Source organism: Procambarus clarkii, chromosome 3 (assembly GCF_040958095.1).
Source record: "Procambarus clarkii isolate CNS0578487 chromosome 3, FALCON_Pclarkii_2.0, whole genome shotgun sequence".
NCBI classification, from domain to species: domain Eukaryota; kingdom Metazoa; phylum Arthropoda; class Malacostraca; order Decapoda; family Cambaridae; genus Procambarus; species Procambarus clarkii.
Window position 1 is genome coordinate 46,357,119 of NC_091152.1, and position 26,751 is coordinate 46,383,869.

At 47.6% G+C, this 26,751-nt stretch overlaps 1 protein-coding gene across 3 annotated transcripts in view; it reads right to left on the reverse strand.

Annotated features, from left to right (window-relative positions):
- Nucleotides 1-420: 420 nt before the first annotated feature.
- LOC138367900 (uncharacterized) overlaps nt 421-26,751 on the reverse strand; it is a 54,157-nt gene continuing 27,826 nt past the window's right edge. For 2 of the 3 annotated variants that reach the window (XM_069330169.1, XM_069330177.1), the window contains exon 4: nt 2,337-3,664. In XM_069330169.1, coding sequence (XP_069186270.1) covers nt 2,384-3,298 — 915 coding nt within the window. In that variant the 5' untranslated portion in view covers nt 3,299-3,664 and the 3' untranslated portion in view covers nt 2,337-2,383. Of the gene's footprint in view, nt 1,546-2,336; nt 3,665-26,751 lie in introns of those variants that run through there. The other variant, XM_069330182.1, reaches the window with a different exon arrangement.

A 26,751-nucleotide genomic window follows, 5' to 3' on the forward strand; every position in this document is an offset into this window, starting at 1 on the left:
ATATATCTACGTTAATTTTAACTCCAATAAAAAAAAATTGACCTCTTACATAATGAAATGGGTTGCTTTATCATTTCATAAGAAAAAAATTAGAGAAAATATATTAATTCATGAAAACTTGGCTTATTAGGCAAATCGGGCCTTGCATTGTAGGCTGAAAAGTGAGTTCTGGCTACTAGGTACGACATATATATATATATATATATATATATATATATATATATATATATATATATATATATATATATATATATATATATATATATATATATATAATTTTTGTTGTTTTTTGTTCATCGAATATGGCAGCTTATTCTGTATTAATTATTTTTCTTATATGACTAGTGCTCTTGCATCTTGGTGTAATTGGAAGAGGAGTTCTCCAAAAGTCATCTTCGTTCGAGGTGAAGAAAAAAGAGATAAATAACTGTAGAATGTATTACACTTATTATAAAAATACACGTTTCGAACCTACATGGTTCATTCTCAAGTGACAGGAAAGTACACGGCATATTGGATTTATTCCATTAGGGGGTCAGGTGTAGACAAGTAGATCAATACAAATAATAGAATAAGGTCAAGAATAAGGCGTAAAGGGAAGAAAAGTAAGGCGTTAAAGTTTGGAGAAAGAGGCGAAAATGGGGTACGATTCACATATAAAGATTAATCAGGTGTATTGGGCGTAGCATGTTGGGCAGTGTCCTCTATGTTGGCATCTTCATGTTCCGGTCTTGTTCTTACTCTCGTGGTGGGTAGAGTAAATAGTTCTATAATATGGGTAATTATGGTTGGTTGTTCTATTTTTATGTAGAGTGATCATAAATTTGTAATCGTCTTACATCTTGGGTTGTGTCTATTATACAAGTATTTTTATTCAGCATTTCTCTTGTTAGGGTGATGTCATGGGCTTGTCTCGTGTGACTTTTGGGGCACCTGTCAAATGCCTCTTCAGCCCTAAACAAAAAATAATCAATACAGAATATGATATAATATATATACACATAAAAATTCCACACCCCCAGAGGGATTCGGACCCAGACAGCTAGGAGCACTGTGTACCTTTGTGTACCTGGTACCTTAACCACTTGACCACATTGAATGTACAAAAATCTTGGAAGTCGAGAGAACTTATGCACTCAACACCCGACAGCACTCGGTGGTAAGCTTGGGCATAGTTATTTCATCGAATCACCTCACTTGGCGGAGCCACGTGAGCAACACAAATGTGAAGCAAGCTAGAATGGTCCCCAAGCCAATATGCAACTGAGAACTCCACACCCCAGAATAACGGGGTGTGGGCATTAGTGTGGACAAGCGGTTAAGGAACCAGGTACACCAAGGTACACACTGCTCCTAGCTGTCTGGGTTCGAATCCTTCTGGTGTGTGGAAATTTCAGTTATATATTGGCTTTGGGACCATTCAAGCTTGTTTGCATAAATAAATAAATGAATAAATAAATAAATATATATATATATATATATATATTTATTTATATATCATATTATTTATTTACATCATATATCTTCTCGTATTCATCATCAGATCTAAAAGAAAAAACAGAAATCACAATCAAATAACTGGTAAACAAAGAACTCATACTGAATATAATTGCTTATCAAAGAAAGGAAAATGCTTAAGAAAACAAAACACTTAAGCGCACTTAAAGTGATCAATACAAATAAAACTTATTAACTGTCACATATATTAAAGCTAATTTAAAAATCCATTAAACTACAAGATGAAATTTATAACTACTCATCGATCGTAGTTATGATCGATTTATGATCGAACATCGATCATAAATATATATATATATATATATATATATATATATATATATATATATATATATATATATACATATATATATATATATATATATATATATATATATATGTCGTACCTAGTAGCCAGAACGCACTTCTCGGCCTACTATGCAAGGCCCGATTTGCCTATTAAGCCAAGTTTTCCTAAATTAATATATTTTCTCTAATTTTTTTCTTATGAAATGATAAAACTACCCATTTCATTACGTATGAGGTCAATTTTTTTTTATTGGAGTAAAAATTTATGTAGATATATGACCGAACCTAACCAACCTTACCTAACCTAACCTAACCTATCCTTATAGGTTAGGTTGGGTTAGGTACATGAAAAAGTTAGGTTAGGTTAGGTTAGGTTGGTTAGGTAGCCGAAAAACAATTAATTCATAAAAACTTGGCTTATTAGGCAAATTGGGCCTTGCATAGTAGGCTGAGCAGTGAGTTCTGGCTACTAGGTACGACATATATATATATATATATATATATATATATATATATATATATATATATATATATATATATATATATATACACACACTATTTTTTCAATGCTTTTGTGTTATGGTAAGTTGAAGTACTGGAACACCCACGTGTACTCCACCACTGGAACAACACCCACGTGTACTCCACCACTGGAACAACACTCACGTGTACTCCACCAATGGAACAACACCCACGTGTACTCCACCACTGGAACAACACTCACGTGTACTCCACCACTGGAACAACACCCACGTGTACTCCACCACTGGAACAACACCCACGTGTACTCCACCACTGGAACAACACTCACGTGTACTCCACCACTGGAACAACACCCACGTGTACTCCACCACTGGAACAACACCCACGTGTACTCCACCACTGGAACAACACCCACGTGTACTCCACCACTGGAACAACACCCACGTGTACTCCACCACTGGAACAACACCCACGTGTACTCCACCACTGGAACAACACCCACGTGTACTCCACCACTGGAACAACACCCACGTGTACTCCACCACTGGAACAACACCCACGTGTACTCCACCACTGGAACAACACCCACGTGTACTCCACCACTGGAACAACACCCACGTGTACTCCACCACTGGAACAACACCCACGTGTACTCCACCACTGGAACAACACCCACGTGTACTCCACCACTGGAACAACACCCACGTGTACTCCACCACTGGAACAACACCCACGTGTACTCCACCACTGGAACAACACTCACGTGTACTCCACCACTGGAACAACACCCACGTGTACTCCACCATTGGAACAACACCCATGTGTACTCCACCACTGGAACAACACCCACGTGTACTCCACCACTGGAACAACACCCACGTGTACTCCACCATTGGAACAACACCCACGTGTACTCCACCACTGGAACAACACCCACGTGTACTCCACCATTGGAACAACACCCACGTGTACTCCACCACTGGAACAACACCCACGTGTACTCCACCATTGGAACAACACCCACGTGTACTCCACCACTGGAACAACACTCACGTGTACTCCACCACTGGGACAACACCCAAGGACACTACGATGAGTGCCATCACTTGGAACAAACCGTTGTGTTCCACACACCTCAGGTGCATAACGGCACTAAAAAAATATATTGATTTCTCTCTATTTTATTTACAAAAATAGTAAATTTCCTGACAATGTTTTGGTTATCACGTCCCCGAGGGAAGGGTTGTCGGTCATCGGAAGTGAGAGGTGATGACCAGTTGACTGAGGGCGCTGAAGAGTATGATGACCTGAATGGAATATGTCTCGTTGACGGAGGTGTTGTACCCGCTCTGTTGGACGGCGGCCTGGTGCTGACCTGTAGGGTGATGTCTGTTAGTGCTGGGTTAGTACACACACACACACACACACACACACACACACACACACACACACACACACACACACACTGGTGCTGACCTGTAGGGTGATGTCTGTTAGTGCTGGGTTAGTACACACACACACACACACACACACACACACACACACACACACACACACACACACACACACACACACTGGTGCTGACCTGTAGGGTGATGTCTGTTAGTGCTGGGTTAGTACACACACACACACACACACACACACACACACACACACACACACACACACACACACACACACACACACACACACACACACATAAAGGGTGACAGACATGAGGCACTGAACTACAGGCCAGTGTCTTTAACTTGTATACCATGCAAGGTGATGGAGAAGATTGTGAGAAAAAACCTAGTAACACATCTGGAGAGAAGAGACTTCGTGACAACCCATCAACATGGGTTCAGGGAGGGTAAATCTTGCCTTACAGGCTTGATAGAATTCTATGATCAGGTGACAAAGATTAAGCAAGAAAGAGAAGGCTGGGCGGACTGCATTTTTTTGGACTGTCGGAAAGCCTTTGACACAGTACCCCATGAAAGGTTGATGCATAAGCTGGAGAAACAGGCAGGAGTAACTGGTAGGGCGCTCCAGTGGATAAGGGAGTGCCTAAGCAATAGGAAGCAGAGAGTTATAGTGAGGGGTGAGACCTCAGAATGGCGTGAAGTCACCAGTGGAGTCCCACTGGGCTCTGTGCTTGGACCTATCCTGTTTCTGATATACGTAAATGATCTCCCAGAGGGTATAGACTCATTCCTCTCAATGTTTGCTAACGACGCCAAAATTATGAGAAGGATTAAGACAGAGGAGGACAGCTTGAGGCTTCAAGAAGACCTGGACAAGCTGCAGGAATGGTCGAACAAATGGATGTTAGAGTTTAACCCAAGCAAATGTAATGTAATGAAGATAGGGGTAGGAAGCAGGAGAACAGATACAAGGTATCACTTGGGAGATGAAATACTTCAAGAGTCAGAGAGAGAGAAAGACCTGGGGGTTGATATCACGCCAGACCAAACCCCTGAAGCTCATATCAAGAGGATAACATCAGCAGCATATGCCAGGTTGGCTAACATAAGAACGGGCTTTAGAAACTTGTGTAAGGAATCTTTCTAGAACATTATATACCACATATGTCACACCAATCCTGGAGTATGCGGCTCCAGCATGGAGTCCATATCTAGTCAAGCATAAGACTAAACTGGAAAAGGTTCAAAAGTTTGTCACCAGGCTAGTTCCCGAGGTGAGAGGTATGAGCTACGAGGAGAGACTACGGGAATTGAACCTCACTTCGTTGGAAGACAGAAGAGTTAGGGGGGACATGATCACCACATTCAAGATTCTCAAGGGAATCGACAGGGTTGATAAAGACAGACTATTTAACACAAGGGGCACACGCACTAGGGGACACAGGTGGAAAATGAGTGCCCAAATGAGCCACAGAGATATTAGAAAGAACTTTTTTAGTGTCAGAGTGGTTGACAAATGGAATGCATTAGGAAGTGATGTGGTGGAGGCTGACTCCATACACAGTTTCAAGTGTAGATATGATAGAGCCCAATAGGCTCAGGAACCTGTACACCTGTTGATTGATGGTTGAGAGGCGGGACCAAAGAGCCAGAGCTCAACCCCGCAAGCACAACTAGGTGAGTACAACTAGGTGAGTACACGCAAAAACGCACACATGTACGCACACACAAATTCTGCTCAATTCTTCAGGTGTACAGAGGTAAAATATTACCAAATTCTTGTTCAGTGTACCAGATACATTTAAAATATCAAAGTGGCTCAATTTGGGTAGCGGTTGACATTTTTTGGGACCCCCGCAACACACGCATGCACACGTACGTACGTTTGCAAGCACACACGCACGCACACGCAAAAACAAACACACACACACACACGCACGCACTCACACATACGTCCAGTCAGGCTAGAAGGGATTAACACCTTTTGTGGAAAGGGGATATAATCCTCACTCATAATCCACCCCTCTCTTACCCCTTTCTCTTACCCCCTCTCTTACCTGCCGTAATCTGCAGACACCACATATCCTCTTAACCCCCATCCCACGCGCACACACGCACACACACGTTCTCGCTCTCTCTCTCTCTTGCTCTCTTTCTCTCTCTCTTGCTCTCTTTCTCTCTTGCTCTCTCTCTCTCTCTCTTGCTCTCTCTCTTGACAAGGGGCAAAATGGCAGGAGGACGCAACAGGGACATAGGAAACAGGCAAAGTAACCAAACGAAGGAAATGTTAACCCAAGTTCTGGAGGAATTCAGGAGGGAGATGCATGAAATGAGGATTACAATTAACAACCTGCAAAGTGAGCTGACATCAGCAAGGGAGGAGATTAAATCCCTCACAGAGAAAAATAAAGAGACCGAACATCAGATTCTCATCCAAAGGGAAGGTGGAAATGTTACATTGGAAGGAAATGCCTCTGTACCTGAAACATTTGCGGACATACTGAAAAAGAGCTCAGAAGCAATGGCCACAGTGAGGGAGGTAGCCATGCAAGCTGCTACTTCACAGGAAGCAGCAAGGTGCACCACTCAGCTGCTGGAGAGAAAAAGATCAGTGGTAGTTGTAGGCATCAGAGAACAGGAAGGATCCAACAGGCAAGAATGGAATAGCAAGGATAGAGAGGCAGTACATGGGCTACTGAATGGGTTACAGATGGAAGGGGCAGAACAAAACATTGAGATTTTCAGGTTGGGCTGGTACAACAAGGACAGAAACCGACTTGTAAAGGTGGTGTTTACAAACGAAACCACGAAGGAGGATATTCTCGAAAGGAAGAGTCGTCTGCAGCATGTGGAGGGATACAAAAAAGTATTCCTGCAGAGGGACAGGACGAAGGAGGAGAGAGCCAAGGCAGCAGAGGCAAGGAGGAAGCGCAGGGAGAGAGGAGCAAACCAGGAAATCACAGCCCCCAACACAGCAGTCCTAGAGGCAAGAGGGGGAACCCACGACCAGCATCCCAGCAACACCAGAGGGGAGGGCAACACCACCACCCCCCTTTGCATAGAAACCCTCCCTTCCCCTCACCCAACCTGCCCCCACCCAACCCTCCCTCCCCCCCACCCCATTCTGACCCTGTCACCCCTTCCTCATTCCCGTCATGTCCCCCCTCCCACCTTTCCCCCCCTGTCTCCCCTCCCCCTTCATCCCATACCCTCCCTATCCCCTCCACACCCCGTATCCTCCATGTCCCCCCTATCTCCTTAACCAACACGTACCTGTCCCTCCTTCCCTTAAATCCCCACCCCCACCCCAAAATCCTCTGAGACCCTGCAAACCACCTCACAGATCTTCTCACCCACGGAACAGCTTCCCACACCAGCAGAATGCTCGCCAAGAAAGGGACAAGAAAATGAACAGAAGAAAGTGAGCTTCAAGACAATGTACATTAACATAGATGGGGTTACAAATATAACAAGTGAACTCGGAGAATGGGTACTAGAAGAAAACCCAGACATAATAGCACTCACAGAAACAAAGCTAACGAAAACTATAACATATGCAGTGTTTCCACAGGGCTACTATGTAGTGAGGAAAGAGAGAGAAGGGAGAGGAGGAGGTGGTGTAGCTTCGCTACTAAGAGAAAGTTGGAGTTTCGAAGAGATGGTAATTCAGAATTGTGAAGGTTTCAGTGACTACATATCAGGCACCATAGTAACTGGTGGACAGAAAATTATAGTAGTAGTCATATATAACCCCCAACCGAATGACAGAAGACCCAGACAGAAATATGATAGAAACAACTTGGCCACCATCAATATAATAGAGAGAGCAGCTTCTGTGGCTAGCAGGAACGGATCCAGAGTACTAATCATGGGAGACTTCAACCATGGGAAGATAGATTGGGGGAACAGAGACCCACATGGAGGCCCAGACACATGGAGAGCTAAGCTGCTGGATGTGGCAACAAGAAACTTTCTAAGTCAACACGTCAAGGGACCGACAAGAACGAGGGGAGGGGATGAACCAGCCTTGCTTGATCTGATATTTACCCTAAATGAGTCGGATATAAGGGAAGTTAAGTTGGAAGCCCCCTTGGGAATGAGTGATCATAGTGTATTGAGATTTGAGTACCTGGTTGAGCGAGGAATTATCATCCCCAAAAAAGAACTGGGAAACAAAGGGCTGGCGTACCGAAAGGGAAACTATGAGAAGATGAATAAATTCCTATGGGATATACATTGGGACACAGAACTCGGAACCAAGTCCGTACAAGGCATGATGGACTATGTCACCCAAATATGTCAGGAGGCTGTAAGCAGGTTTGTCCCAGCCCAACAGGAAAAAACAGAGAAGCAAAGGAAGAATCCGTGGTTTAATAGGGAATGTATGAAAGCAAAGGAGCTGAACAAAAGGGCATGGAGGAACTTCCGTAATAACAGAACACCAGAAAGTAGAGAGAGATACCAGAGAACCAGGAACGAGTATGTTAGTGTGAGAAGAGCTGCTGAGAAAAGGCATGAAAATCATATAGCTAATAAAGCCAAGACCGAACCAAAGCTACTACACAGTCACATCAGGAGGAAGACAACAGTGAAGGAACAGGTGATGAAACTTAAGGTGGGCGAGGACAGGTGCACAGAGAATGACAAAGAGGTGTGTGAAGAACTCAACAAAAGGTTCCAGGAGGTCTTTACAATAAAACAGGGAGAAGTCACGGCGCTAGAAGAGGTGGCAGCAAACCAGGTGACCTTGGAAAGGTTCGAAATTACAAGAGATGAGGTCAAGAAGCACCTATTGGAGCTGGATGTGAGAAAAGCTGTTGGGCCGGACGGAATCTCACCATGGGTATTGAGAGAGTGTGCAGGGGCACTTTGCTTGCCACTCTCCATAGTAGGTCACTGGAGACCTACCAGAAATATGGAAGACTGCTAATGTAGTACCAATATACAAAAAGGGTGACAGACAAGAGGCACTGAACTACAGGCCAGTGTCCTTAACTTGTATACCATGGAAGGTGATGGAGAAGATTGTGAGAAAAAACCTAGTAACACATCTGGAGAGAAGAGACTTCGTGACAACCCATCAACATGGGTTCAGGGAGGGTAAATCTTGTCTTACAGGCTTGATAGAATTCTACGATCAGGTGATAAAGATTAAGCAAGAAAGAGAAGGGTGGGCGGACTGCATTTTTTTGGACTGTCGGAAAGCCTTTGACAGAGTACCCCATAAAAGGTTAATGCATAAGCTGGAGAAACAGGCAGGAGTAACTGGTAGGGCGCTCCAGGGATAAGGGAGTACCTAAGCAATAGGAAACAGAGAGTTACAATGAGAGGTGAGACCTCAGAATGGCGTGAAGTCACCAGTGGAGTCCCACAGGGCTCTGTACTTGGACCTATCCTGTTTCTGATATACGTAAATGATCTCCCAGAGGGTATAGACTCATTCCTCTCAATGTTTGCTGACGACGCCAAAATTATGAGAAGGATTAAGACAGAGGAGGACAGCTTGAGGCTTCAAGAAGACCTGGACAAGCTGCAGGAATGGTCGAACAAATGGGTGTTAGAATTTAACCCAAGCAAATGTAATGTAATGAAGATAGGGGTAGGAAGCAGGAGACCAGATACAAGGTATCATTTGGGAGATGAAATACTTCAAGAGTCAGAGAGAGAGAAAGACCTGGGGGTTGATATCACGCCAGACCTGTCCCCTGAAGCTCATATCAACAGGATAACAGCAGCAGCATATGCCAGGTTGGCTAACATAAGAACGGCCTTTAGAAACTTGTGTAAGGAATCTTTCAGAACATTATATACCACATATGTCAGACCAATCCTGGAGTATGCGGCTCCAGCATGGAGTCCATATCTAGTCAAGCATAAGACTAATCTGGAAAAGGTTCAAAGGTTTGCCACCAGACTAGTACCCGAGCTGAGAGGTATGAGCTACGAGGAGAGACTACGGGAATTAAACCTCACTTCGTTGGAAGACAGAAGAGTTAGGGGGGACATGATCACCACATTCAAGATTCTCAAGGGAATCGACAGGGTTGATAAAGACAGGCTATTTAACACACGGGGCACACGCACTAGGGGACACAGGTGGAAACTGAGTGCCCAAATGAGCCACAGAGATATTTGAAAGAACTTTTTTAGTGTCAGAGTGGTTGACAAATGGAATGCATTAGGAAGTAATGTGGTGGAGGCTGACTCCATACACAGTTCCAAGTGTAGATATGATAGAGCCCAATAGGCTCAGGAACCTGTACACCTGTTGATTGACGGTTGAGAGGCGGGACCAAAGAGCCAGAGCTCAACCCCCGCAAGCACAACTAGGTGAGTACAACTAGGTGAGTACACACACACACACACACACACACACACACACACACACACACACACACACACACACACACACACACACACACACACACACACACACACACACACACACATGATCACTACCGCACATGAGACTGCTGTTTAAGCTTGAGAGGCAGGCGGGGGTGGGGGGAAAAGATCCTAGCATGGATAAGGAACTACCTAATTGGAAGGAGCCAAAGAGTTACGGTAAGGGGCGAGAAGTCGGACTGGCGAACAGTAACAAGTGGAGTACCACAAGGATCGGTGCTGGGACCAATTCTATTTCTTGTACATGTTAACGACATGTTTACAGGCGTAGAGTCCTACATGTCGATGTTTGCAGATGACGCAAAGTTGATGAGAAGAGTTGACAGATGAGGATTGCAGGATCCTCCAAGAGGACCTGAACAGGTTGCAGAGATGGTCAGAGAAATGGCTACTGGAATTCAACACGAGCAAATGTAAAGTTATGGAAATGGGACTAGAAGATAGGAGACCAAAGGGACAGTACACAATGAAGGAGAACAGCCTACCCATGACGACGCATGAAAGAGACCTGGGTGTGGACGTAACACCTAATCTATCTCCTGAGGCACATATAAATAGGATAACGACAGCAGCGTACTCTACACTGGCAAAAGTTAGAACATCATTCAGAAACCTAAGTAAGGAGGCATTTAGGGCGCTTTACACTGCCTACGTGAGGCCAGTCTTAGAGTATGCCGCCTCATCATGGAGTCCCCATCTGAAGAAGCATATAATGAAACTGGAAAAGGTTCAGAGGTTTGCAACGAGATTCGTCCCAGAACTACGAAGGATGGGGTATGAGGAGCGCCTGAGGAAACTGTGCCTTACGACACTAGAAAGAAGAAGGGCGAGGGGGGACATGATAGGAACGTAAAAAATACTCAGAGGGATTGACAGAGTGGACATAGACGAAATGTTCACACGGAATAGTAACAGAACGAGGGGACATGGATGGAAGCTTGAAACTCAGATGAGTCACAGAGATGTTAGGAAGTTTTCTTTTAGCGTGAGAGTAGTGGGAAAATGGAATGTACTTCAGGAACAGGTTGTGGAAGCAAATACTATTCATAATTTTAAAACCAGGTATGATAGGGAAAAGGGACAGGAGTCATTGCTGTAAACAACCGATGCTCGAAAGATGGGATCCAAGAGTCAATGCTCGATCCTGCAGACACAACTAGGTGAGTACACACACACACACATACACACATTAAGGAACAGTAGGAGAGGACAGAACTGGAGGCAAGTTCTGTAGTTAAGATAGGTTAGGTTAGGTAGTGTTGGTTACGTTAGGTTAGGCAGGGTTGGTTAGGCTAGGTAGGGTTGGTTAGGCTAGGTTAGGCAGGGTTAGTTAGGTTAGGTAGGGTTGGTTAAGTTAGGTAGGGTTGGTTAGGTTAGGTTAGGTAGGGTTGGTTAGGTTAGGTTAGGTAGGGTTGGTTAGGTTAGGTAGAGTTGGTTAGGTTAGGTTAGGTTAGCTTAGGTTGGTTAGTTGTTGTTGTTGTTTAAGATTCGCTAACTGGAACAAAAAGTTCCAAGTAGCACGGGCTATCGTGAGCCCGTAGTTGGGCTGGTTAGGTTCGGTCAAATATCTACATTAGTTTTAACTCAAAATAAAGAAAAAAAACTCATGCATAGTGAAAAAGATAGTTTTACCATTTCATAAGAAAAAAAATAGAAAAATATATAAATTCAGGAAAACTTGGCTTATGAGGCAAATCCAGCCTTGCATAGTAGGCCGAGTATTGCGTTCTGGCTACTAGGTACAACATATATAACAACATACAACATATACAAAAAATGATGGCTTCCAGGGTGTAAGATTTCAGTTGCATGTATGCCTAGGGACCATTCAGGCTTGTTCGCATATATATATATATATATATATATATATATATATATATATATATATATATATATATATATATATATATATATATATATTTATTTATATATTATTAAATATGACCGAAAAAGTAAGATTAATAATTCTAACACGAATTTTCTCAATCTTTCGTACATTACGCTTCACTGTTGGAGGTAAATCAAAAATCAATTCTCCAAAATTCATTTTTATTTCTAGTCTGACGCGACACGGGCGCGTTTCGTAAAACTTATTACATTTTCAAAGACTTTAGTTCACAAATACACAACTGATTAGAACTTACGTATCTCCGATTTTATATCTACATTTGAGTGAGGTGGGAGGGGTGATGTGGCATTAACACAAGACAGAACAAGAGGGGATATTAATAGGGTATTAAAAGTATCAACACAAGACAGAACACAAACAATGGGTATTGAATAGAAGTGTTTGTAGAAAGCCTATTGGTCCATATTTCTTGATGCTTCTATATTGGAGCGGAGTCTTGAGGTGGGTAGAATATAGTTGTGCAATAATTGGCTGTACGTGGTCAGGTACGTGGCTCGTACTGGTCGCCCCGGGTACGTGGCTCGTACTGGACGCCCCGGGTACGTGGCTCGTACTGGTCGCCCTGGGTACGTGGCTCGTACTGGTCGCCCTGGGTACGTGGCTCGTACTGGTCGCCCCGGGTACGTGGCTCGTACTGGTCGCCCCGGGTACGTGGCTCGTACTGGTCGCCCTGGGTACGTGGCTCGTACTGGTCGCCCCGGGTACGTGGCTCGTACTGGTCACCCCGGGTACGTGGCTCGTACTGGTCGCCCCGGGTACGTGGCTCGTACTGGTCACCCCGGGTACGTGGCTCGTACTGGTCACCCCGGGTACGTGGCTCGTACTGGTCGCCCTGGGTACGTGGCTCGTACTGGACACCCCGGGTACGTGGCTCGTACTGAATGCCCCGGGTACGTAGACCCTGCCACAATTCAGAGGAATCCTCTACTGGTTCTGAGGCTTGAACTGAACACCAGGATGCGTTGTTTTACATGTCGTGGTGTAGTGGTGCAAGGCGTATGCTTGGGAGCACCCAGATCACAGGTTCGAATCCTCCTAACGACTACTACTGATTTTCTCGTTGATACTTCACTCTACTGTGATTTGCTTGTGTATCTGGTCGATCTGTTAGGCAAACATGAACCAGTTTAACTTGAGCAGCGATCATCTCATCTCACTCAAACTTGTAAAATACTGAACAATTTGGAGGATGTTGATCCGGACACTTTCTCCTTCAGGTCAGATGTAACACAAACAAGGAGGAACGGGTCAAGCTCAACAAGCTACAATGTTGGATTGAGAACAACAGATGCTTTTTCAACCACAGGGTTATTAACCCACGGAACCGCCTACCCGCCGACGCCGTAAATGCCAAAACTCTGTCAAATTTTATAATCCAGCTGGAAAAAACCTTTAGGACAAATTGGGGGGGGGGACCTTTGACCAGCCGCCGGCTTGCTATCCTCGTCGAGGCTACTATAACATGTTAGTGGCCCTCAGGTAAATTCGGGTAAAACGTTTTGGAAGCTAGAGAACCAACAGATGAACAAATCCACAAGGGCCGTGACGAGGGTTCGAACCTACGCCCGAGAGGATCCCAGACACTGCCATAGTCGACTGAGCTACAACATAGTCAAAGAATTGCAACCGGAAGTTCTAGTGACCTTACTGGGATCCTGCAGCCTCTCCGAGACACACACCAGGATTTTACACAATTCCCCCCATGCATTGGGGGAATTGAGATGCATTTGATGCATCACGCTATTGTGATTTCTGTGTGTAATGTGATGAGAAGCTACAGTTACTTCTTCAGTTTGGTTCGTGGTTGTAGCCAGAAGGACAAGGTGGTAAAGTTGGCAACGTGCAGCAATAGCAGCCTGCAGGCCACAACACTCTACACACCTGTACTTGTACCTGTCACGCACCTCGTCCTCCTAAGCTGCCCCAACGTCAAGAAACTGTCATACTAGAGCGGCCTTATGCGCACCTACCAGAGGACCCAAAACAGAAAACGGGACAGTACGTCAAATATGCGAGCCGCTTCCCTTTTCTAGTATAACAATTTGTGGCCCCAGGTGGCGTGTACGTCAAAATGCGACGTTCTACTAGAGGGACGGGCTGGGTCAAGGCCTAATCACGTCGGCAGTTGTAGTAGACCTTGAGGGAAGGGTGAACAGAGGCTACAGTTAAGGATTGGCGCCCAGTAAATCCTCCCCGGCCAGGATACGAACCCAGGCCAAAGCGCTCGTGAAATGCCAGGCGAGTGTCTTACCACTTCACCACGGGGATTGCTAAAGTTACGATAAGTTACTGCAAAGTTAGGATAAGTTATTGCGAAGTTACAATAAGTTACTGCAAAATTACTACAAGTTAGTGCCCCAGAGGAAAGGTAGACTAGTGTGGGACCTAAGAGTTGGTCATAGAAAACGGGAATCCCAGATAGCATTTCTGTGTGTATTTTAGCACATCAAAGGGAAGAGGAGCCGAGGGCTACACAAAGGAAAGAGGACTACACTCCGAGGTAAAGTTAGTGAAAACCTGCAAAGATTTTCCGTGGACTTTAGAGCAGAAAATTGCTGAATACCCCCAGCACTCTAGCGCCGCGCGGCTGTCAAAGGAAAACGCAGACACGTTTATGGGGAGACTGCAGCAGATGACGAGCACGTGATTGCCTGCGCTATCTTACCTGGAAGTATTTACCCCTATGTCTGTAACATTTAAACTTTGATATATGGACAACACTTTACGATATATATATATATATATATATATATATATATATATATATATATATATATATATATATATATATATATATATATATATATATACATATATATATATATATATATATATATATGTCGTACCTAGTAGCCAGAACTCACTTCTCAGCCTACTATTCAAGGCCCGATTTGCCTAATAAGCCAAGTTTTCCTGAATTAATATATTTACTATAATTTTTTTCTTATGAAATGATAAAGCAACCCTTTTCTCTATGTATGAGGTCAATTTTTTTTTTATTGGAGTAAAAATTAACGTAGATATATGACCGAACCTAACCAACCCTACCTAACCTAACCTAACCTATATTTATAGGTAAGGTTAGGTTAGGTAGCCAAAAAAAGCTAGGTTAGGTTAGGTTAGGTAGGTTAGGTAGACGAAAAAACATTAATTCATGAAAACTTGGCTTATTAGGCAAATCGGGCCTTGAATAGTAGGCTGAGAAGTGCGTTCTGGCTATTAGGTACGACATATATATATATATATATATATATATATATATATATATATATATATATATATATATATATATATATATATATATATATATATATATGTGTGTGTGTTTGTTAACAGACAATGAGTTGAAAGGCAGGGTGCTGAAAGACAAGGTGTTGACAGGCAGGGTGTTGACAGGCAGGGGTGTTGACAGACAGGGTGTTGACAGAGAGGGTGTTGACAGGCAGGGGTGTTGACAGGCAGGGTGTTGACAGGCAGGGTGTTGATAGGCAGGGTGTTGACAGGCTGGGTGTTGACAGAGAGGGTGTTGACAGACAGGGTGTTGACAGGCAGGGTGGTGACAGGCAGGGTTTTGACAGACAGGGTGTTGACAGGCAGGTGTGTTGACAGACAGGGTGTTGACAGAGAGGGTGTTGACAGGCAGGGTGTTGACAGGCAGGGTGTTGACAGGCAGGGTGTTGATAGGCAGGGTGTTGACAGGCTGGGTGTTGACAGACAGGGTGTTGACAGGCAGGGGTGTTGACAGGCAGGGTGTTGACAGACAGGGTGTTGACAGGCAGGGTGTTGACAGGCAGGGGTGTTGACAGGAAGGGTGTTGACATACAGGGTGTTGACAGGCAGGGTGGTGACAGACAGGGTGTTGACAGGAAGGGTGTTGACAGAAAGGTTGTTGACAGGCAGGGTGTTGACAGACAGGGTGTTGACAGGAAGGGTGTTGACAGACAGGGTGTTGACAGGCAGGGTGTTGACAGGCAGGGGTGTTGACAGGCTGGGTGTTGACAGAGTGTTGACAGGCAGGGGTGTTGACAGGAAGGGTGTTGACATACAGGGTGTTGACAGGCAGGGTGTTGACAGACAGGGTGTTGACAGGAAGGGTGTTGACAGAAAGGTTGTTGACAGGCAGGGTGTTGACAGGCAGGGTGTTGACAGGAAGGGTGTTGACAGGAAGGGTGTTGACAGGCAGGGGTGTTGACAGGAAGGGTGTTGACAGACAGGGTGTTGACAGGCAGGGTGTTGACAGACAGGGTGTTGACAGGAAGGGTGTTGACAGAAAGGTTGTTGACAGGCAGGGTGTTGACAGGAAGGGTGTTGACAGGCAGGGATGTTGACAGGCAGGGTGTTGACAGGCAGGGTGTTGACAGGCAGGGTGTTGACAGACAGGGTGTTGATAGGCAGGGTATTGACAGGCAGGGTGTTGACAGACAGGGTGTTGACAGGCAGGGTGTTGACAGGCAGGGTGTTGACAGGCAGGGTATTGACAGGCAGGGTATTGACAGGCAGGATGTGGACAGGCAGGGTGTTGACAGGCCAGGTGTTGACAGGCAGGGTGTTGACAGGCAGGGTGTTGACAGGCAGGGTGTTGACAGGCAGGGTGTTGACAGGCAGGGTGTTGATAAGCAGGGTGTTGACAGGCAGCGTGTTGACAGGCAGGGTGTTGACAGGCAGAGTGTTGACAGGCAGGGTGTTGACAGACAGGGTGTTGACAGGCAGGGTATTGACAGGCAGGATGTTACCAGGCAAGGTGTTGACAGGCAGGGTGTTGACAGGCAGGGTGTTGACAGGCTGGGTGTTGACAGGCAGGGTGTTGACAGGCAGGGTGTTGACAGGTAAGGGTGTTGACAGGCAGGGTATTGACAGGCAGGGTGTTGACAGGCAGGGTGTTGACAGGCAGGGGTGTTGACAGGAAGAGTGTTGACATACAGGGTGTTGACAGGCAGGGTGTTGACACACAGGGTGTTGACAGGAAGGGTGTTGACAGAAAGGTTGTTGACAGGCAGGGTGTTGATAGGCAGGGTGTTGACAGGCTGGGTGTTGACAGAGAGGGTGTTGACAGACAGGGTGTTGACAGGCAGGGTGGTGACAGGCAGGGTTTTGACAGACAGGGTGTTGACAGGCAGGGGTGTTGACAGACAGGGTGTTGACAGAGAGGGTGTTGACAGGCAGGGGTGTTGACAGGCAGGGTGTTGACAGGCAGGGCGTTGACAGGCAGGGTGTTGATAGGCAGGGTGTTGACAGGCTGGGTGTTGACAGACAGGGTGTTGACAGGCAGGGGTGTTGACAGGCAGGGTGTTGACAGACAGGGTGTTGACAGGCAGGGTGTTGACAGGCAGGGGTGTTGACAGGAAGGGTGTTGACATACAGGGTGTTGACAGGCAGGGTGTTGACAGACAGGGTGTTGACAGGAAGGGTGTTGACAGAAAGGTTGTTGACAGGCAGGGTGTTGATAGGCAGGGTGTTGACAGGCTGGGTGTTGACAGAGAGGGTGTTGACAGACAGGGTGTTGACAGGCAGGGTGGTGACAGGCAGGGTTTTGACAGACAGGGTGTTGACAGGCAGGGGTGTTGACAGACAGGGTGTTGACAGAGAGGGTGTTGACAGGCAGGGGTGTTGACAGGCAGGGTGTTGACAGGCAGGGTGTTGACAGGCAGGGTGTTGATAGGCAGGGTGTTGACAGGCTGGGTGTTGACAGACAGGGTGTTGACAGGCAGGGGTGTTGACAGGCAGGGTGTTGACAGACAGGGTGTTGACAGGCAGGGTGTTGACAGGCAGGGGTGTTGACAGGAAGGGTGTTGACATACAGGGTGTTGACAGGCAGGGTGTTGACAGACAGGGTGTTGACAGGAAGGGTGTTGACAGAAAGGTTGTTGACAGGCAGGGTGTTGACAGACAGGGTGTTGACAGGCAGGGTGTTGACAGACAGGGTGTTGACAGGCAGGGTGTTGACAGGCAGGGGTGTTGACAGGCTGGGTGTTGACAGACAGAGTGTTGACAGGCAGGGGTGTTGACAGGAAGGGTGTTGACATACAGGGTGTTGACAGACAGGGTGTTGACAGGAAGGGTGTTGACAGAAAGGTTGTTGACAGGCAGGGTGTTGACAGGCAGGGTGTTGACAGGCAGGGGTGTTGACAGGAAGGGTGTTGACAGGCAGGGGTGTTGACAGGAAGGGTGTTGACAGACAGGGTGTTGACAGGCAGGGTGTTGACAGACAGGGTGTTGACAGGAAGGGTGTTGACAGAAAGGTTGTTGACAGGCAGGGTGTTGACAGGAAGGGTGTTGACAGGCAGGGATGTTGACAGGCAGGGTGTTGACAGGCAGGGTGTTGACAGGCAGGGTGTTGACAGACAGGGTGTTGATAGGCAGGGTATTGACAGGCAGGGTGTTGACAGACAGGGTGTTGACAGGCAGGGTGTTGACAGGCAGGGTGTTGACAGGCAGGGTATTGACAGGCAGGGTATTGACAGGCAGGATGTGGACAGGCAGGGTGTTGACAGGCCAGGTGTTGACAGGCAGGGTGTTGACAGGCAGGGTGTTGACAGGCAGGGTGTTGACAGGCAGGGTGTTGACAGGCAGGGTGTTGACAGGCAGGGTGTTAATAGGCAGGGTGTTGACAGGCAGCGTGTTGACAGGCAGGGTGTTGACAGGCAGAGTGTTGACAGGCAGGGTGTTGACAGACAGGGTGTTGACAGGCAGGGTATTGACAGGCAGGATGTTACCAGGCAAGGTGTTGACAGGCAGGGTGTTGACAGGCAGGGTGTTGACAGGCTGGGTGTTGACAGGCAGGGTGTTGACAGACAGGGTGTTGACAGGCAGGGGTGTTGACAGGCAGGGTGTTGACAGGCAGGGTGTTGACAGGCAGGGTGTTGACAGGCAGGGTGTTGACAGGTAGGGGTGTTGACAGGCAGGGTATTGACAGGCAGGGTGTTGACAGGTAGGGTGTTGACAGGCAGGGGTGTTGACAGGAAGGGTGTTGACATACAGGGTGTTGACAGGCAGGGTGTTGACAGACAGGGTGTTGACAGGAAGGGTGTTGACAGGCAGGGTGTTGACAGGCAGGGTGTTGACAGGCAGGGGTGTTGAGAGGCAGGGTTTTGACAGGCAGGGTGTTGAGAGGCAGGGTGTTGAGAGGCAGGGTGTTGAGAGGCAGGGTGTTGACAGGCAGGGGTGTTGAGAGGCAGGGTGTTGACAGGCAGGGTGTTGACAGGCAGGGTGTTGACAGGCAGGGTGTTGATAGGCAGGGGTGTTGACAGGAAGGGTGTTGACAGACAGGGTGTTGACAGGCAGGGTGTTGACAGACAGGGTGTTGACAGGAAGGGTGTTGACAGAAAGGTTGTTGACAGGCAGGGTGTTGACAGGAAGGGTGTTGACAGGCAGGGATGTTGACAGGCAGGGTGTTGACAGGCAGGGTGTTGACAGGCAGGGTGTTGACAGACAGGGTGTTGATAGGCAGGGTATTGACAGGCAGGGTGTTGACAGACAGGGTGTTGACAGGCAGGGTGTTGACAGGCAGGGTGTTGACAGGCAGGGTATTGACAGGCAGGGTATTGACAGGCAGGATGTGGACAGGCAGGGTGTTGACAGGCCAGGTGTTGACAGGCAGGGTGTTGACAGGCAGGGTGTTGACAGGCAGGGTGTTGACAGGCAGGGTGTTGACAGGCAGGGTGTTGATAGGCAGGGTGTTGACAGGCAGCGTGTTGACAGGCAGGGTGTTGACATGCAGAGTGTTGACAGGCAGGGTGTTGACAGACAGGGTGTTGACAGGCAGGGTATTGACAGGCAGGATGTTACCAGGCAAGGTGTTGACAGGCAGGGTGTTGACAGGCAGGGTGTTGACAGGCTGGGTGTTGACAGGCAGGGTGTTGACAGACAGGGTGTTGACAGGCAGGGGTGTTGACAGGCAGGGTGTTGACAGGCAGGGTGTTGACAGGCAGGGTGTTGACAGGCAGGGTGTTGACAGGTAGGGGTGTTGACAGGCAGGGTATTGACAGGCAGGGTGTTGACAGGTAGGGTGTTGACAGGCAGGGGTGTTGACAGGAAGGGTGTTGACATACAGGGTGTTGACAGGCAGGGTGTTGACAGACAGGGTGTTGACAGGAAGGGTGTTGACAGAAAGGTTGTTGACAGGCAGGGTGTTGACAGACAGGGTGTTGACAGGCAGGGTGTTGACAGACAGGGTGTTGACAGGCAGGGTGTTGACAGGCAGGGGTGTTGACAGGCTGGGTGTTGACAGACAGTGTTGACAGGCAGGGGTGTTGACAGGAAGGGTGTTGACATACAGGGTGTTGACAGGCAGGGTGTTGACAGACAGGGTGTTGACAGGAAGGGTGTTGACAGAAAGGTTGTTGACAGGCAGGGTGTTGACAGGCAGGGTGTTGACAGGCAGGGGTGTTGACAGGAAGGGTGTTGACAGGCAGGGGTGTTGACAGGAAGGGTGTTGACAGACAGGGTGTTGACAGGCAGGGTGTTGACAGACAGGGTGTTGACAGGAAGGGTGTTGACAGAAAGGTTGTTGACAGGCAGGGTGTTGACAGGAAGGGTGTTGACAGGCAGGGATGTTGACAGGCAGGGTGTTGACAGGCAGGGTGTTGACAGGCAGGGTGTTGACAGACAGGGTATTGACAGGCAGGATGTGGACAGGCAGGGTGTTGACAGGCCAGGTGTTGACAGGCAGGGTGTTGACAGGCAGGGTGTTGACAGGCAGGGTGTTGACAGGCAGGGTGTTGACAGGCAGGGTGTTGACAGGCAGGGTGTTGATAGGCAGGGTGTTGACAGGCAGCGTGTTGACAGGCAGGGTGTTGACAGGCAGAGTGTTGACAGGCAGGGTGTTGACAGACAGGGTGTTGACAGGCAGGGTATTGACAGGCAGGATGTTACCAGGCAAGGTGTTGACAGGCAGGGTGTTGACAGGCAGGGTGTTGACAGGCTGGGTGTTGACAGGCAGGGTGTTGACAGACAGGGTGTTGACAGGCAGGGGTGTTGACAGGCAGGGTGTTGACAGGCAGGGTGTTGACAGGCAGGGTGTTGACAGGCAGGGTGTTGACAGGTAGGGGTGTTGACAGGCAGGGTATTGACAGGCAGGGTGTTGACAGGCAGGGGGTGTTGACAGGAAGGGTGTTGACAGGCAAGGGTGTTGACAGGCAGGGTGTTGACAGACAGGGTGTTGACAGGCAGGGTGTTGACAGACAGGGTGTTGACAGGCAGGGTGTTGACAGGCAGGGTGTTGAGAGGCAGGGTGTTGACAGGCAGGAATGTTGACAGGCAGGGTGTTGACAGGCAGGATGTTGACAAGCAGGGGTGTTGACAGGCAGGGTGTTGACAGGCAGGGTGTTGACAGGCAGGGTGTTGACAGGCAGGATGTTGACAAGCAGGGGTGTTGACAGGCAGGGTGTTGACAGTCAGGGTGTTGACAGGCAGGGGTGTTGACAGGCAGGGTGTTGACAGGCAGGGTGTTGAGGGGCAGGGTGTTGACAGGCAGGGGTATTGACAGGCAGGATGTTACCAGGCAAGGTGTTGACAGGCAGGGTGTTGACAGGCAGGGTGTTGAAAGGCAGGGTGTTGACAGGCAGGGTGTTGAGGGGCAGGGTGTTGACAGGCAGGGGTGTTGACAGGCAGGGTGTTGACAGGCAGGGTGTTGACAGGCAGGGGTGTTGACAGGAAGAGTGTTGACATACAGGGTGTTGACAGGCAGGGTGTTGACAGACAGGGTGTTGACAGGAAGGGTGTTGACAGAAAGGTTGTTGACAGGCAGGGTGTTGATAGGCAGGGTGTTGACAGGCTGGGTGTTGACAGAGAGGGTGTTGACAGACAGGGTGTTGACAGGCAGGGTGGTGACAGGCAGGGTTTTGACAGACAGGGTGTTGACAGGCAGGGGTGTTGACAGACAGGGTGTTGACAGAGAGGGTGTTGACAGGCAGGGGTGTTGACAGGCAGGGTGTTGACAGGCAGGGTGTTGACAGGCAGGGTGTTGATAGGCAGGGTGTTGACAGGCTGGGTGTTGACAGACAGGGTGTTGACAGGCAGGGGTGTTGACAGGCAGGGTGTTGACAGACAGGGTGTTGACAGGCAGGGTGTTGACAGGCAGGGGTGTTGACAGGAAGGGTGTTGACATACAGGGTGTTGACAGGCAGGGTGTTGACAGACAGGGTGTTGACAGGAAGGGTGTTGACAGAAAGGTTGTTGACAGGCAGGGTGTTGATAGGCAGGGTGTTGACAGGCTGGGTGTTGACAGAGAGGGTGTTGACAGACAGGGTGTTGACAGGCAGGGTGGTGACAGGCAGGGTTTTGACAGACAGGGTGTTGACAGGCAGGGGTGTTGACAGACAGGGTGTTGACAGAGAGGGTGTTGACAGGCAGGGGTGTTGACAGGCAGGGTGTTGACAGGCAGGGTGTTGACAGGCAGGGTGTTGATAGGCAGGGTGTTGACAGGCTGGGTGTTGACAGACAGGGTGTTGACAGGCAGGGGTGTTGACAGGCAGGGTGTTGACAGACAGGGTGTTGACAGGCAGGGTGTTGACAGGCAGGGGTGTTGACAGGAAGGGTGTTGACATACAGGGTGTTGACAGGCAGGGTGTTGACAGACAGGGTGTTGACAGGAAGGGTGTTGACAGAAAGGTTGTTGACAGGCAGGGTGTTGACAGACAGGGTGTTGACAGGCAGGGTGTTGACAGACAGGGTGTTGACAGGCAGGGTGTTGACAGGCAGGGGTGTTGACAGGCTGGGTGTTGACAGACAGAGTGTTGACAGGCAGGGGTGTTGACAGGAAGGGTGTTGACATACAGGGTGTTGACAGACAGGGTGTTGACAGGAAGGGTGTTGACAGAAAGGTTGTTGACAGGCAGGGTGTTGACAGGCAGGGTGTTGACAGGCAGGGGTGTTGACAGGAAGGGTGTTGACAGGCAGGGGTGTTGACAGGAAGGGTGTTGACAGACAGGGTGTTGACAGGCAGGGTGTTGACAGACAGGGTGTTGACAGGAAGGGTGTTGACAGAAAGGTTGTTGACAGGCAGGGTGTTGACAGGAAGGGTGTTGACAGGCAGGGATGTTGACAGGCAGGGTGTTGACAGGCAGGGTGTTGACAGGCAGGGTGTTGACAGACAGGGTGTTGATAGGCAGGGTATTGACAGGCAGGGTGTTGACAGACAGGGTGTTGACAGGCAGGGTGTTGACAGGCAGGGTGTTGACAGGCAGGGTATTGACAGGCAGGGTATTGACAGGCAGGATGTGGACAGGCAGGGTGTTGACAGGCCAGGTGTTGACAGGCAGGGTGTTGACAGGCAGGGTGTTGACAGGCAGGGTGTTGACAGGCAGGGTGTTGACAGGCAGGGTGTTGACAGGCAGGGTGTTGATAGGCAGGGTGTTGACAGGCAGCGTGTTGACAGGCAGGGTGTTGACAGGCAGAGTGTTGACAGGCAGGGTGTTGACAGACAGGGTGTTGACAGGCAGGGTATTGACAGGCAGGATGTTACCAGGCAAGGTGTTGACAGGCAGGGTGTTGACAGGCAGGGTGTTGACAGGCTGGGTGTTGACAGGCAGGGTGTTGACAGACAGGGTGTTGACAGGCAGGGGTGTTGACAGGCAGGGTGTTGACAGGCAGGGTGTTGACAGGCAGGGTGTTGACAGGCAGGGTGTTGACAGGTAGGGGTGTTGACAGGCAGGGTATTGACAGGCAGGGTGTTGACAGGTAGGGTGTTGACAGGCAGGGGTGTTGACAGGAAGGGTGTTGACATACAGGGTGTTGACAGGCAGGGTGTTGACAGACAGGGTGTTGACAGGAAGGGTGTTGACAGGCAGGGTGTTGACAGGCAGGGTGTTGACAGGCAGGGGTGTTGAGAGGCAGGGTTTTGACAGGCAGGGTGTTGAGAGGCAGGGTGTTGAGAGGCAGGGTGTTGAGAGGCAGGGTGTTGACAGGCAGGGGTGTTGAGAGGCAGGGTGTTGACAGGCAGGGTGTTGACAGGCAGGGTGTTGACAGGCAGGGTGTTGATAGGCAGGGGTGTTGACAGGAAGGGTGTTGACAGACAGGGTGTTGACAGGCAGGGTGTTGACAGACAGGGTGTTGACAGGAAGGGTGTTGACAGAAAGGTTGTTGACAGGCAGGGTGTTGACAGGAAGGGTGTTGACAGGCAGGGATGTTGACAGGCAGGGTGTTGACAGGCAGGGTGTTGACAGGCAGGGTGTTGACAGATGTGGGAACCGACCTGTGAGATTTATATTTACGTTAATTTATATACTTCGATAGCAATTTGTATAATGATAAGTGGACTGTATTTCTGCAATAATCTCATAATCTCACAAATCGATCCTCTACACATTAGGGGGGGTTTATTAAATTAATATATATGCAGCCAATCAAACTACAGTAATAGCTACATACATTGATGAGGTTCCTTCTCTTATAGTACAGCAGGTTAGTCCACCAGGTATAACTAGAGTGTAGACACCAAATTATCCTCTTTGAGGTAGCTTCTATCACCCAGTAACTGGTGCACATAATCTTGCATCCTCGTCTTGACCTGTCAAAAGTGCGCTAGCTGTGAAGCCAGAATCCTATATATGACAAGCTATATCAGAGAAAACACTATACAGTACATGGAACATTAAAGACCTGGCTTAATTACCTTTAGTATGAGGCGATTTCGCGTTCTAACCGGCTAACCCTATATCCTGACATTAATGGCCATAAATGAATGATAAACGGGTTTCGGATAGACACTTAACTTGTATTTGTAGACAGCGTGTTGACAATGGTACACCTTTGGGTTCCATAACACTACGTCCAAGTAAATTTAACAGGAGCCGAATTTGCTCCCGTGTGAGCCTCTGGTCTCAATAACAATGGCTGCCCTCCTCCTCCACTCTGACGCCTGGCTTACATTGTCCAGATTTCAGAAAGTGATAGAAGGGTCACATTTACTCTACTTTAATATTGATAATTAAGTTAATTTATATAAGATGTTTTTATGATGGTAAAGTCCAAAGACTAATGTATTTAAGAACAATTCCCAGCAGAATAGCTGGTGAATTATAATAGTATGTGGTGATGATATCCCGTTTTCTATAGACGGTAATTCCACTTCAAGTTACGTTTTCTATGGGTAACTTGTTGGTAATACAGCTATTATCTGTATGTATGATATATTAAATGCTGTCGGATTTTCCGACATAATTCCCCAGGGGGCTGCTCACGGGTCGAAGTCCTAATTAGAACAGACGAACACCGATACTCCTCCTTCGAATTATTAGATTAATTTGATGTTAGTAGTTAGTAATCACACATTTGTGCGTCTGTTCGTACAGGACGGATGTCCCGTACTAGAGTTGCAGGGGTTAGAAGTCTAATGCGATTTCATTTCCCTGTCAACTCTTGAAAGGCTAATATTCAAGCCTTATTACTTATTATTTAACCCAGAAGACTGAATGTGATCAAGTACTACAGTCAAGTATGATTCAGGGACTGCAGTGAGATCAGTGACATTAGATATAACTTGAAGTTTCTTCAGGTAACTGGTCACTGATATATAAACACTGAGGCCCATGGAATACATCTTGATTAAATAATAAATGTATCAAATCAGTCATCAGATTTATTGGGGTTTAATTTAGTTAATTGTTTCAGAAGATTGAATAGCTCATCATTAAAGTAAAGTATGGTTCTGAGACTGCAGTGGGTTCAGTGACATTGGTCGCAGTGACTTGTAGCTGTTTTAGGCTACTGTTCACTGATTTGCCACTGAGGCCTCATGAACTCATCTTCAGCTTCAAATGATGATACTAACATCAAGCTCTGTTACTATAGTCAGCTGTAATCTCCTTAGTATAATGCTACTGGAGAAATATAATCAGCTGACAAATTTAGATTTCTACTGGTATTGTTTATCTGCAGGCATAGGTCTCCTCAGGCTTGATACTGGGCCTGAGAGTAATTTACCTCCTGCAGAGTTTAACATGGTTATACCCTGATATTTAGTAGGGCTACCGATGAATCGATGGCAATAGTCTGTCCCTACAAGGAGACCGAAGTCGGTGAGGTGATCAGACTTAATATTATCTGCCAATTTTATTCCTCTATTTCTCAGGAATTTGGCTGTTGCTCTCAGACCTTGAACTTGTAGGTCTACTGGTATTTTGTCCACCACAATGGCTTGTACTCGACAGACGTACCTGCCTAAGCGTACTGATGGTTGTACCACCTGGTAGACTTGAGGTCCTGCATCTGTTACAAACCCTGAGATGTTGAATGACATCTGGGCTACAGGCCTTAATTGTAATTCATCTGCCAACCTTTTAGTGATGTATGTTCTTTGGGATCCTTGGTCAAACAACCCACGGGTATGGACCTTGGCCCTCTTATTCAGGATGGTAATTTGGGCAGTAGGCAAAGTCGTATTACCTTTAGACTTTGCCGATTGGACACTGTTTGTTTGTTGCACCTTGCAGTACTGTACTGTGGTGGGAATGCTATCTTCCACCTTGGGGTTTGGAGACGTTGTTTTGGTGTCTCTGCACAATGCTGCATGGTGCTGACCTTTGTTACACCTATTACAGGTGTGTAATTGGGTATCACAGTCGTTGATGTTATGTTTCCTGAGGCACCTCGTGCAATGTTGCAAATCTTTGAGTCGCTCAACACGGGCGTCACTATCAGGAAAATTAGAGCAGTGGTACATTGAATGTTTCTCATTGCAGAACAAACATGTTCCATAGCTTCCTGTACCCTTTGGTGTCATGTTCTTGGATGACACAGTAACTA